At 33.9% G+C, this 15,000-nt stretch overlaps 1 protein-coding gene and 1 non-coding gene across 9 annotated transcripts in view; both read right to left on the bottom strand.

Annotated features, from left to right (window-relative positions):
- Window positions 1-15,000, bottom strand: part of Kcnt2 (potassium sodium-activated channel subfamily T member 2) — a 363,205-nt gene that overhangs the window by 185,432 nt on the left and 162,773 nt on the right. For all 8 annotated transcript variants that reach the window (XM_074048756.1, XM_074048753.1, XM_074048759.1 and 5 more), the window contains 2 exons: window positions 12,706-12,842; window positions 10,134-10,197 (listed from right to left, as the gene is read on the bottom strand). In XM_074048756.1, the coding sequence (XP_073904857.1) occupies window positions 10,134-10,197; window positions 12,706-12,842 (201 nt within the window). The remainder of the gene's footprint in view (window positions 1-10,133; window positions 10,198-12,705; window positions 12,843-15,000) is intronic.
- On the bottom strand, window positions 1,455-1,616 carry LOC141414156 (U1 spliceosomal RNA). The gene has a single exon (XR_012439240.1). It is a non-coding gene; the product is annotated as a U1 spliceosomal RNA (small nuclear RNA).

Below are 15,000 nucleotides of genomic sequence, written 5' to 3'. Positions count from 1 at the left end.
TTTAAATATAGTCAAGGCCATGTTACATCTATTTTCAAACTTAATTTAAACACAAAATCTCCTTCAGCATAGCTCTCTCCTCCTCAAATTCACTAAAAGCAGAAAGGAGAAACCAGAATGTATGTTCAACATTTTTCTTAGAAAACTCCTTAGCAAAATATCTAGGTTCATCTTCTCAAATTCTACATTCATCTAACAACACATTTAAGCCAAATCTGATCAACTTTCCACCAGCTTCCAATAAAAGTATTTCTTCAATTTCATATGATACTTCATCAAAAGCACCTTTTATATGCATATTTCAACCAAGATTCTCTTCATGAAATATGCATATTTGCTGAGACAACAGAAGTTTCTCTGTATGTCTCTCTACCGAATCCCTATTAACGTAATTATTTCTTCCAATACTTTTTCAAGTCAATCTAGAGTTTTTATTATCGCACAAAACTCTTTCATCATCTACCCATTAGCCAACTCTAAAGCCACTTCCATATATTTTTATGATTTTTCTTGTTTTGTACGGCAGTACTCTGGTTCCTGGACTGTAATCTGTATTGGTTTGCTATGGCTGCTAAAACAAGTACCACAAATGAAAAATCTTAAACAATGGCAATCTATTGTCAATTCTGCAGGCTACAAGTCTGACATCATAGTGTTAGTAGTTTCCACTCATTCTGGGGCTGTGAAGAAAGGCTCTGTTCCATTTGTCTCTCTGTAGCCTACAGAGATCACTGGGATGTTTCCATGGCGTTCTTGGTATGTTTTTGTCTCTAAATTTTCTCTTTGTATAAGAACACCATCCAATTTGAATTAAGTCCTACCATAATGGCCCAACTTTAATTTGATTGTCTTTGTAAACACTTTATTCACAAATAAGATCTTGTTCTGAACTAGTAGGAATTAGAACTTCAACATAAGAATTTGAGAAGCAGAGGATGCAATTAAACTCTCACCATAAGTTAACTTTGGGTATTAGTTATATTGTCTAAGAATAAGTATAGAGAATTAAGTGAAAAGTGCCTGGGTATTAATAAGATTGAGAATGTGAAAAAGGAAAGAACTTGTTGTTTAAAAAAATGTGAAAAAAGTAGTTCAAGATTTAAAAAAGAATTCTGCAAATAGTAAAAGTATAAAAATAAAGGAAGAAAGGAATATCACGAAAAAAGACACCAATGATAATTGAACAGAACAGAGCGAATTAGCAAGGTAACAATAAAAATGATTGATTACTAGGGTACCCTTGATGCTCTTGGAAAGAGTTCAGGTCACATGGATGGAGTATGAGATGGAATGCAAGACCCTCAGGAGGTCATAAGTTTGAAATAGTGAATGCCACTTGAAACAAAGTTAGACATGAAGAGGAGAGAGAATGTGTAATACCTACAATACGTGGATTGAAGTAATAAGCACAATAATTATATTCTTTTTAGTTTTGGTAAAAAATTTTTTATTTGGGGGAGACTGCAAATGCAGTCCCCCACTACCACAAATTATGCAGTTGAGTTTCTCACATTTGGGGAAATCGCAGGGGTCAGCACATCCAGAGTGCAATGGATAAGCCTTGCCCTGGGAAAACCACCTTCGTGATCATGGTATCTCCCCTGCCAGATACGTATCAATAATTATATTCTAATGGAACAAGTGCATGGTATCTGATGTGTTCTCTTCATGAACTTAGGTGATTACATTTTACACTTATCTTTGAAATTTTTAAATTATTATTCAAACTAAAGTTTCTCAACATTTCATATGAGCTTCATCAATATTCTCTCTATCATTTAATCACTATTTAATATTCTATGTACTTAATGAGTACATTAGATGTCACTTCTACAAGTAAATAAAATGAGAACAGAATTTTTATTTTTTATTTTACATTTATAATTGTATATTTAGGTGATAGGCTAATATTTGTGCATAGAACACTCAATAAATACTTGTTGAATGAATGAAGAAATAATGGAGTGATTAGTTAAAATGTAGTATTTTTTTCCTGTGTAAAAATACTATGCTCAGGTATGAGTAAGAAATAACAAATTGTCATTAGCCTCATGTAAATTTGAAGCTAGATTACTTCATGTTGATCTAGGAAAAGAACATCTGATTTTGAAAATTCAGGGAAGCCATAAAGTAGCACATGAGAAAGAAAAAAGGAAACATCATCAAAGTGGTTATTAGCTCTGCAATGTACATTCTATGTAGTTACACAATTGTAAATGTGAACCTATTGGGTTCAATGTTTAGAGTCAAATCAATGGGTAATGGTGGAAGAGACAAACTTGGTTATAGGAACAAAAGAAAATCGTGTCTCTGAGCTACTGATGTAAAAATGTACATACAAAAGATCAAAATTAGAAATTGAGATATTAGCATGGACGTTGAAGGAAGGAGGAGGGAAGAAAATGCAATTTTCTTATAAATATATTATTAATAATTTAATGAAAACAAAGTCAATATAAATTCTTAAGGGATAGACTAAGGAAAGGAGGGAGTAGAACAAAAAGCTCATGCCTGGAACCCAGTATGTATGCTATTCTGACTATAATTTTTAACAGTGGAAGCAATTTTATTTGCAAATGTAAATAAAATGTCATTTGAATAGTAAGCTCTTATCCCCATAGGGAGCAAATTTTTTGTAAAGGAAGGGATTTTGACATTGGACTGAACTGGGTAGAATCCAGAATCTGCTTCTCTGGGAAATCTAATTAACACCTCTGAGCTTTGATTCTCCCATGTGTGAAGCAATCATATGACATAACGTGCACAAAACGCCTGGCCATATGAAACCTACTCAATAAATGTCAAATCTGTTTGGTTCCTTTTTGCATTTTTTAATAAGAGGACCTGAAAAAATTGTTCTAAAATACACATACCAATAGTAAAATGTTGACTGACATTCCAGCCTTATAAAATCATGAAAGATTTTTGTAGAAAATTGGTAGTATGCTCTAGAGATGTGACTGAACCACAGTATGAACAAAAGCAGGCATCTTCTTTAAAAAGTACATAGTATACACTTTATTATTTTTAAATAAAAACAATCTGGAATAATGAGAAAGTTTTTGACCTTTGTGAATCTACACTTAATGATTTTTTGAAAAAAGATTTTGGTTATTTCATATAAGAAGAAACATGTACTGAAGTATCTGGTATGGGCCTTTCAAATTCATAGTTATCTACTGATTTTCTAATACATCATATATAATTTTATAGACATAAGTTTGTTTTTGTGAAATATTGCTAATTGCAATTCAATAGAATGTAATCCTCATTAATTTTTCACTTTGTTGTAACTTGGAATTTCATCCTCTCCTCCAATCAGAAAATGTACACAAACCAATTCTAGAATTACAAGTGTTCTGCTTGGTTATATTAGTAAAGTAGAGCTTACTCATTTCATTTTGCAATTGAGAATAGTAACTGAACACTGACTTTTCAGAAATAGTGTGCCATCAACATATATCAAAAATGTACCATGTAAAAGAAAATAATATAAAAACAAAACTTTCAAAGAATGAATTAGAACCACAGTAATGAAAATGTTAAAAAAATGTGCTTAATACAAAAACTCAGCTATATAGACTTTTAAATGCAGCATTTGCAAGGTATTCTCATTCAGTAATGAATAGAAATAGCCAGAAAAAAATAAGTAATCTACTGAAATAATTTTTTGGAATGCTATATCTAGGGACACAATTTTCAAAATGCAAACTAAATTGTGTCTTCCTTAAGAAAGCATGAAAATTTCACAAATATTATATATGTATCTTTGGATTTGATGCTAAGAGAAAGGAAAAAATTTAATCTTACTTATTAAACCAATAGTTCTCCAATGTTCAATAATAATTCATGTTATATTTTGTTCACTGGTCAGGACAGAAAAACTATTTTCACACCTTAACTGTTGTCAGTAAGATATGAATCTCTATGTTCATTCTATTAACTGTGGTTTCAACATAATTTTCAACCCAAGTTGGAGAGTGTGTAAGCCCAGGAATAAGCTTTGACTGCTATCCCTTTAAGGATAAAGGATTTTCCTAGTGAATGTCATAAATTTCCATGTAGTTCAGTTATTTATTGTAAGGTCTGTTAAAATTACAGAGGACAGGTAATCAAGCAGCACAGAGCATCACATTAGTAAGACAACATCATGGCCCCAGGCCTCCTCGCCCTTCCCAGACACTCAGTGTGCACTGGAAGTGTGTGAAAATAACACTGGACACTGATTTCACCAGAGAAAAATGAATAGAGTTCACTTTCCTCTAAATTAGCGTACAAGAATGGTTTACTGCATAGGAAATGATTAAATTGTAGCAAGATTGGATAATCATAGAAGAGAAGCTTTTCCTTTTCTTCATTCACCTACCTGCCCAAAATATCCATTTACTCAAGACAGGCAACTAAAATCATTTTTCTGAGCTAAGCTTTCAAATATCTACCATAAAGTCTCTGAGAAAAAATATGAGTTGACCTAAATATTTTGCAAAACATTAAAAAAATGTGTTTATTAACTTTTGAAGAATTAAGAGCAGTGATTTCAACTCTTTCGGGTGGATTTTTGCCAAATGCTGGAGGAGGCTGTGGGTTGTAGGAATTGTTTAACCACCCTCGGTGTAGAACATAATGTAGTGTTGTTGGCATCAACAGCTATGCCAGATCTTTCCCAACAAATGATATATAATATGAAAGAATGTTCATTACCAAGCAGTATGGTGTTCTCATTGTTAGCTGGTTAGCAGAATGCTTAATTTGTCTAGGGTTTTACTTGTTTTCTAAATAAGTCTTCTCTGTTTGAATCATTGTGCCCACCTATATGTAAAAGTGGTTTTATGAAGAGATGAATGATAGCCTATTTATGAATCTAGATATGCATACACTAAGAACAGTCTTCCATCCAGTTTATAACAAATCCCTGAAGTTTCTGTCTCTTGAAGGTCTGTACACAATTCTGTGAGTTCCTGTGCAACCAAATATAAGTGAGAGACCCTCCAGTTTTTGCCAAAAGTGCAGTGATGCTAAATGCTGAGTGCTACTTGTGGATGCTTATTTTTCTTTCTTACCTGTCCCATCTAACAAGACTCAAAACCCTTCAGTTAATAGGACCCAAGGATCCTCTCTCCACAGTTCCTCTATTCAAGATACCCAAACTATGACATTAACTTCTCTGCTGAGTTCCTAAGGATGTACTTGCTCCTTATACCACCTAATCCCTTGTTACTCTGCTAAAATTTCTGCAGCTGTAGGCTACTTCTGTCATGGACAGCCTTTTGAAACCAAAACAGCTATTGAAAGTATATATATACTATATATATATACAATTCGACTGCAATTTCAACCATTCTTATGAAAAGAAATTCATTTACCTACTGAAAGCACAAAAGGATCATTTTTTATATTAGTGAATTTTTTGCCTAAACAAGTAGTATTCCAAATTCCACTTAATTAAAAATACTGCCAAACCTACTGAAAAAGACTATTTCTACAAGTTCTTTAACACATAATATGACCAACTCTTTGCATTTTCTGAGAAGAAATTCCATATCGCCCCTCTACTGGTGTAGTCACTTTGAAACCCTAACAGTGATGGTCTAATTCGCCTCCATATTTCTGAATGTCTTTATTACTGCTTCTTTATTTCTTTATTCTTTAGTTTTATTTACTGTCTACTGTCTTGCTGTTATGAATCACAGCTTTCTTGGCCATACCCCGCTTCACCTTCAAACTCCACTTCCCACAAACTTTGTATATAGTTTGATAATGACTTTGATGAGGTGAGTATTTAGTGTCCACATTATTATTACTAGATTTATATTTCAATATTTCAGCAAAGCATACTTATGTTTCAATCTTGATTACTACATTTTCCTTTAGAGCTAATACTTGTCTCTGGGCACTTGCTTAGTTTTCTAATCACTTATCACTAATTCAAAATGTATGTTAGACTACTCAGACTGCCATAAACAAATGCCTTAGACTGTGAGACCACGGAAATTTATTCTTTCGTAATTCTGGAGGGCTGATGGAGTGACACATGTGGTAGAGTGCCTGCCTAGCAAGCATGAAGCTCTGAGTTCAAACCCCAGTACCACACACGCACAAAAAAGTACATAATTTTGGAGACTGAAAGTCCAAGCTAAAGAGACAAACTGATCTGGTTCGTTCTAAGGCCTCTGCCCCTGGCTTGCAGATGCTGCCTTCTTGTTACCTCTTCACATGGGGGCCTTGAGTTCATAACCCTGTTGTCTCTCGGTATGTCCATATTCCTTTTGCTACAAAGACATCAGTCATACTATATTAGAACTTATGATCCTAATGGTGTCATTTTAACTTATGTACTCTAAGGGCATGTCTCCAAATGCAGTGAAATCCTGAAGACTTAGGATTTCAACTTTCCAATTTGAGGGGGATGCAACTCATTCTAAAACATTTGTTCTCTCAATATATTCAACCATATGAAGTCACACCAATTCCATGTTATTCCCAGAGACACACATTGAACAGCACTCCATCTTTAGCTGTAGTCTGAGTGGTTGCATCTGAGTTGGCTGTTCAGCTCTAAGCCTAAGCTCCTTATTCCCCATAACCATGGGGAATCCTCACTTTCTCCTCTGGCCTGGAAATCCTGAGTAGGATTTTTCTTGGTTCATACCTTGAGTTTGGCAAAACACATCTTCCAGTAGCTTCCTAAAATTAGTTGTACACTTTTTGAAACCTTTAATTTCTACATATATCTTTCTTTTTACATATTTATTTCAGTTAAACTTTGCCAGAGTCCAGAATTCTAAGTGGAAAAAATATTCTTCTTCAGAATTTGGCACATATTTTTCTTCAGAATTATCTTCTGGCTTCTGATATTATTGTTGAGATGTATGAAGACATACAGTGTCTCCATTCTCAGCACTAAATATGTTCTAGCTTTTCTCCTAATAATCTTCCTCATTTAGTTTTCCTCCTACCAGTTTTTCTCCTAATCTTCTCTCTGATCAATTCAGATTTTTATAGTCATTATCTTAAAATGAGTGAGACTTCACAATTCGACAGTTTTAGTCTGGGAAATTTGATAGTATTATACTTGAAATAATACTTTCCCTATTTTCTAGGCTCACTTTCTTGAATTCTATGTAGATATTTTTTCTCTTGCCTACTCCTCTAGTTTTCTCACATTTCTACTCTTTTTTAAAACCATTATTTAGTTTTATTATTCACTTTCTTCTTCTTCATTTGTCTAAGGTCCTCACATTTACCTTCTAGAAATTTTACTGAATGTTTCATTATTTACCCTGATTAATTCCCAGAATCTCTTCGTTTAGAACTGTTTCTTGTTGTTTTTTTGTGTTTTTCTTTGTTTTGTTCTATAATCTACTATTCTTGTTTTATATATGAACCATGTTCTTATATTACTCTGAAAACATTTACTAAAGGCTACCATCTTCTAAAACATATTTCACAATGGATTTATTCACTCATAATTACATGGTGTTGTTTCAAATTTCTCTTTTCTATGTACATTTTTGGTTGTTATCCAGTCATTCTTTCTTGCTCTTATTAAGAATTCCCTAACATGTGCAATGATCCCTGTTGTCTGAATATATGTAGAAGAGATGCACTCAAAATCTGCTGAGAACTGAGCGAATGCACCAAGTCTTTTAAGTGGGTTCTACCACAGGGTGACCAGTGTGTGACAATGTACTGCTAACCCCAGGCTTTATATGTTTATATGAACGCACACCACATACACACACACACACACCCCCTGCACACACATACGCATACACACACACGTACACACACAGCATTTTCTCTTGTGCTGGACCATTTTCTTCATACCTTGGGGAAAAGCATTTCATATTCACTGAGGTAACATCTTGTAATTCCCCTGACTTTAGTACCTGGACCCACAACTACACCTAGTGTTTTAGAAAGGAAAGTGTCCCTAAATCAAGTTCTCCAAATTGTAAAATGCCTTTCCCAAGGTTTGGAGAATAACGAAAGGTGGATACATGAAATTAATGGAATCTGATTTCCGTACAGACATTTTAATGCTACTCATATATCTAGTCCTACATATAACCCTACTTTCAGAGACATCTGGTACCTCTATTTCCTGAGACTTTGGAGGCGCTGAGCTTCTGCTGTAGAAAAGCAGACTGCTTCTAATTTGTTTCCTCTTTCAACCTAAATTGTAACTTCCTTCTGGCTGAGGCAGCTGCCACTCATCACCTGTTCTCTAGCTTCTAAAATCCTACCAGTGCTGTCTCATCTAGCAAACCTTTCGTCCTTATGGATGTAGTTATTTTTATTTGTTTCTTGTCAATTTAGTAGTGACAGAAGGAAATGGAATGAATTTGCTTAACTGCACACTCCTAAATCACAATGTAAAGGAGTTCTAGAAGACATCATGTATTTACTTCCTGATGTTTATACATCCCTTGCTACTCAACAGTATTAAAGATTTCAAAGTATTACAAGTATTTTCTAACAAGTTACTTGAAGGACACAAGATTCACAACTGCATAAATAGAATAATTATAGAAACACAAGGTTACGTTCAGATCAAATTCATTTCTTCAGTAAATGTTTGGAGTACTAACTGTGCCAAACCCATTAAGAAACTATTGAGCTTAGGCTTACACGAGCTGAGGAGAATCTTGTCTTAATTAAAATAGTAAATGTGGAAAAGGAGGGGAGTGGTGACCTTTATTATACATATATATATTTTTACATTTATATATGTATTTTTAAATATACAAATATATATATTTGAATACTTAAATAAATTATCATAAAACTTTTCCAACTATTTGTTTGGTCTTGCCCAAGTACTAACTTCCTGGAGCTGTCTTATTGAAATTGGTGGCTTAAACACAGCAATTTATTGTCTCACAGTTCTGGATGCTCTAAGTCTGACATCAAGACATTGGCAGAGCTGGTTTCTTCTGATGCTGTGAGGGAAGAATCTGTTCCAGGCCTCTTTCTTTGGCTCATAGCTAGCTGCTTTCATGTTCACTTGGAATTCTTCCTATATACACATCTGTCTTGGAATTTTCCTTTTTATGAGACACCAGTCATTTTGAAGTAGGAATCACAATTATGGCCTCATTATAACCCAATTAACTCTGTCAAGACTGTAGTTTCAAATAAGTTCACATTCTGAGGTCTTAGGAGTTAAGACTTCAACATGTGACCTTTGAGGAGGCACAATTCAATCCATAGTAGCCATCTTCAAATGAAGGATGAGAACACTGGTTTAAAATTTATAGAAATGAGTAAGAAGTTAGGAAGTTAGAGTGAAGACAACACCAGGCCTTAAATATGCAAGATTTACAGTCCTAAATTGATATAACAGAATGTGCCTATGTTGATGTTCTAGATATACTCAAAATGTGTCCTTAAGGCCTACTACACATTCTGCCTTTTCTGTAGTGAACATAGGTGCCATCTAGATTTCTCATTTGTGTGTGCAACACAGATAAAACTAGAGATGGATTTGTCAGCCTAGAAGCATGGTAGATAAAAGTACTTATACAAAATAATACAGTACTTTTTTTAAATGATTCAATCGAAACATATTTTTCAGAAAATTTGAGGCATAACTTAATAATGTGTTTAAAATATATAGAACTCTGGACCTGAAAAGTACATCATAGAAACCCTGTAAGACAAAAGTGACCAAACTGATCACATGGGGAATTTTTTAAAAAACATACAGATTCTCAATTCTCATTCCAGGTGCCATGAATAGAATTTTCACAAATACATATATTTTAGAAACTCTTCGGTTGACTCTAATGCAGGCTGCCTGAACCATCTGCTTGTTTCAGAGTTGAGAAAAGGTGCAGCCACTTTAACAAAATTACATTTTGTAGGACATGTTTAACAAGAAAATGGCCTAGTTGTATATTCATTTGATCAACAGAAAAGTAGAGGATTAATAGAATTTTCTTAAAGAGCACTAGCTGACACAACATACTCTACTTAAAGGATGACAAAGATAGCTAAGAAATAGTGGCTCTCCTTCAGTAAAAATTTAAGTTCAACAATATTTATCATTGGCAGATTTTTAAAAAATCAAGTGAAGAAAAACCTTCTAATGTGGAAAGCACAACTTACTAAAAAAGACTTTGGAAACTTACAGATGACGTTCTATCCACCTCACAGCGGCTGCTCAGAATAAAACAGGCCTCAGCATCATCCATCCTATACAGACAGAAAAAACAAAATTGTCACACACTGAAGTACCTGCATGTTGTCTGAAAAACAGAACTCAATGCATGGTCCACATGGCATAAGTACTAAACTATGTGTGTCCTTAAACTTAAACAAAAGTTGAATTTCTAATGTACCATGACTATATTTGACTATAAAAAGGTTTGTTGGGTTGTCTGTATAGCTTAATACTTCATGATAGAAGTAAAAATAAATTCCCTTTTATCAGGTGTTATTGGCCTTTACATTATGATTTGTTAGATTTCAACTTCAATGACTCCGTTAAACTAAGCGAGAGGAAACAGAGTTGCTTAGTATTTGTAAATCAAACTCTACTGTATAGTTCTACTTCCTGAACATGATTCTTCACCTTGTTCCAAACCCCTTCCCCTCATACTAAGGTTCACTATTTCTTAAATTTAGTAATAAAGAAATTTATTTTAATGCTTGATACATAATGTTTTAAAAAACACAGCAATGCTTGTTTTCAAAATGAGGAATGATTTATCTTTGTGGTACACTATGATAAAATAGACCTTTTCAAAGAATATTTTTAATGAAGAAGAAAGTCCATGAAATTAATCCAAACCAAACAGATCTGAAAAATGTTGTGCCATGATTACTAAGAAAATATGAGTATTGGATAACATTCTGTAAACATTTTCAACAAAGCAATTCAAAACTCATGCAACTGACCTTTGGAACTTGTTTGGAGATCCTACTCCTTGTTCCTTGCATGGAGAATTGTGTTGAAGAATGTATTAGTTAACATTAAATCCCAAATCTTTTATATGAAATTAGGATCAGAAATGAACATAAAAATGGATACTGTCACCCTAAATTCTTTCTTAACCCAAGTTTTAGAGTATTACCAAATGGCTCCCTCTCTCTCATCTTCATCCCCTTCCTTTCATTTTTCTTTTTAATTCCTGTGAAGGAATGTTTCCTGTAAATGTGATTGCTTTTGCTGAGAACTCATTTTAATATTATTAATAATAAATTGGTTACATTAGTTCAAGTGTGTCTAGCTTAGATACTAATAGCTCTATTTAGCTTCTTAGATTGAGAAAAACTCCCAGTTTTCACACAAATTCATATAGAACCTACAATGCACCTTACCTACACTGATTGTTGAAGAACTTAACTATACAATAAATAAAGCAGTCTGTTTATCCACACAAATGAATATAAAGGTAAAGATTGTCTTAATGCAGAAGCAACTAGAACTCTGGAACACCCAAATAATGACATAGATAGCAAACAGAAAACACCTGAAGCCAGGATTTACCTGAACTGCTGGAAACATCTGATGAGTCCCAGAACTCTCTATCATACAGTGACAACATATATAAATCATTTACTCCACCAAAAAATAGGAAGATACTCTCAAACAATTTTCTAATTATATACCATTCACTGTATCTTGGTAATCTCCAGTGACTTTTATTGTTTCAAAAATTAAATAATTGAAAAACCCTTAGTCAAAATTGATGCTATTTTCAATAAAGCAAAAGTAAGGTGAGATTTCCTGAAACTGGGTGTCTAGTCATCACTTGTGTGATAATGCAATAAAAAGGGCCATTTTGCTTTTCTTTCTTCTTCTCCCTCACTCCTTACACACATTACATGAAAGTACATGCATACCCCCCACACTTGTGCCATTTAGGAAAAAAAACATTAAAAAGATACAGTATAAAAGTCAGTGAGAGTTTTATGTCTAAAAGAGCACATAGGGCAACATAGGAATAAACATGAAGACAATTAAGGTTTTAAAAGCAGCAGAAATATCTAGCAAAGCCACATCTGCTAAGGATTTCTTCTGGCCTCAGAAACTAAGGAAGTTGTTTGGTGGTATCCCTAATTCTCTAGTAATTCTGTATCCCAGCCATATTCCTATGGCAACCCCTATGCCCTGTGACAATAACTCATGCTATGCCACCTTCGAGCCCTATGATTGGCACGTGTATGACACGCAGAGCTCAGTCAGACCTGTCACCTTCCCGATTCCTCCAGCCCTACACACTCTTCTGTCTCTGACCCCAGGCAACTTAAATGCTTTTAGCCTAGAACATACTGCAAAGTCTTTAAAATTTAAACCCTGAATCATTGCTTTGCTGTCTCACACAGTGTTTAATCCAAGATTTTTATCTGTCAAATAAAAGCAGTACACAGGGATTTGGAGACCACTGTGACAGTGACTGTGAAAACCTCTGCCCATCTCACCAGCAGAGATCATGTCCTCATGCCACAGTTCTCATTGCTTCATGTGGACATACTCAGCTTAACATCTTTGCCCTAACTTGAGTAAAGATGACATAATATACTGACATTATGGTTTTAATATTTTAATTTGACCCTAGCAAGGCAAAGGCTAACTTTCACAACATAGCTAAGCATATCCTGAAGCATTGTCAATTGCTAAAACTTGGAGGAGAGAAAAATGCAACAAAACACTCCAAACTGTAATCTGCAAGATGGAAAAGAGATGAAGATACCTACTTTGCTCTTAAGAGATCCTGATCTTTAAGGGCTGACCCTTGAAGGTAGATAACTCTTTGGGACCACATTGGAATCTGTAGTACCCTTCGAACTTGCACATCCATTTCAGTAGGGCATAAAATCACCACATAATAATCCTATTTAAAACAAAATAGTCAATGGTGCAGAAACAGTATCTTACATAGGTAAGTGAAATATTTAACAAAATATGACTTATAATAAAATCGACATGAACTGCCTGGCCTATAATCCTAACTACTTGGGAAGTTGAAATTAGGAGGATCCTGGTTTCAGTCAGGGAAAAAAGTAGTAACACCCTATCTCAATCAACAGACAGGCATGGTGACTCATGCCTATTATCCCAAGCTATGTGGAAAGTTGAGATCAGAAGAATCATGATTCCAGTAGATGAGACAACATAGTTTGCAAGACCCCATCTCAATGGGAAAAAGCTGAGTGTGATGGCATGCACGTGTCACATCAGCAACAGCAGGAAGCATAAATAGCAGCATCACAGTCTAGGTTTGCTTGGGCAAAAGTAAGACCCTATCTCAAAAATAGCCAGAGCAAAAACGGCTGGCGGTATGGATCAAGAGGTACAGCACCTGCTTAGCAAGTATGAAGCCTTGAGTTCAGTATCACCCTAGTATCACCAAAAAAAAAAAAACAAATCACATTGAAAATTTAGGAACATACTAAATGACCATACAAAAATCATCCATCCTTGCCTATTTCAATCTCATTAGTTCCATAAAGGGAGGATAAATGGTTATTATACTGTGTACACTCTCCAGCTTATTATATGTTTAGTTATAACAATAGTATGCTCCTAAGATTCACAATGAATGCCAGAGAGAAGTGTTTAAGAATTAATTTAAACTTCAAGCTGTCACTTTTAGAACAAAAACTGTGATAGTGACATATCATTTGGTAACATTATTTGAATGGGTATCTTTGAATAGTTGTTGATGAAAACTTGAATGGATAAAATTTATTAAGAACAATGACAAAGCAAATAAAGGAGTTTGAGAAAAAAGTATTTCAAAATGTATAGTCCTTTGGTGGTACACAAAAGTATTCTAAAATAGCATGCAGTCCTTCAGTGCCCCCATGGGTGATGGTTGCCATTTTGGGTCATTCAATAAAAGAGGTTGTCATTGCCCAGAGATGTTTAGGTTTCTACAGTGTGGTGTGGATATTAATAATGTGAAACTATGAAAGCACAGCATTTGGAACAAAAAAGCATTCTGAATGTAGTTTTTTTCTTTTTCTTTATATTTTATAAATGGTTTTAAACAAATTAATCCATTGGAATTAAAATTCTCTGGTAAACATGATTTTATTCACCTAAAGTAATTCTAGTGGGAATTTTCAGAATTTCAGGAATTGTCTACATTCCTACTAAAGCTAATTATCATAGAATATCCCCCCAATAAATTTTTTTAATGATTTGTAAAGAGCAAACTACAAATTATGGGAAAAATTTTAAATGCAAATATGAATAAGAAATTTCTCCAGCACTACAGGTGGATTTACATGAAAGTGAAAGAATATATTACACAATTTACCTATCACTTATTGATTAATTTTTAATATAAAGTACATTATTTAAAAGGGTCTCAAAATATTTATGAATCTATGCTTTTATTTTTAAGGGAAGAAAAATTAGATATACTCAGCACTATTTTCATCTCTGGTATTATCAAAATTTTGACAAAAATTTGTTGAGGAGATATAAGACCAGTAACTCTTAGTTCTTTGAGCTGCACTCAGTGCATTTAGCAGGAAAGGAGAGAAACAAAGTCTACATTGTCCCACTATCCTGAAAATTGGAAGAAGTATCCAAGGATTTTATCTGTACTGACAAATGAAGAGACTTTTCTGAATTCATGCTTTTTAATTCATCCAATTCTTGTTCAACTCTTGGTCAGTTACTGCTACTACACACAGTACACACATTACCCCCAGGAAACCAACAAAAAAGAAGAACTTCCAGATTTTCACATTTCCATGAGCAATACTTTATATAATCCCAAAAAAGTAAAGGAAGCAAATGATCTTGAAAAGGTTTCTTCTTGTATTGTATTTTATGTTAAAATTTACTGTTTCATAAAAAATTTCATTTATGCTTTACCCAAGAGTGAAAAAGGGACAATTTAACTCAAAGAAAATCTTTCTTTCCTGCATTAACAAAATTCCTTCTTTTTGTTTAGGTACAGAAAGAAATTTAAAATACTGTTTATTTTTCCAGTGTTTTCTTTCTCTTTGTTCCTGGTTATATTTATAATTCTTCAT

The sequence above is a fragment of the Castor canadensis genome, chromosome 11 (genome assembly GCF_047511655.1).
Source record: "Castor canadensis chromosome 11, mCasCan1.hap1v2, whole genome shotgun sequence".
NCBI classification, from domain to species: domain Eukaryota; kingdom Metazoa; phylum Chordata; class Mammalia; order Rodentia; family Castoridae; genus Castor; species Castor canadensis.
This window is presented reverse-complemented; position numbering and strand designations above follow the sequence as displayed.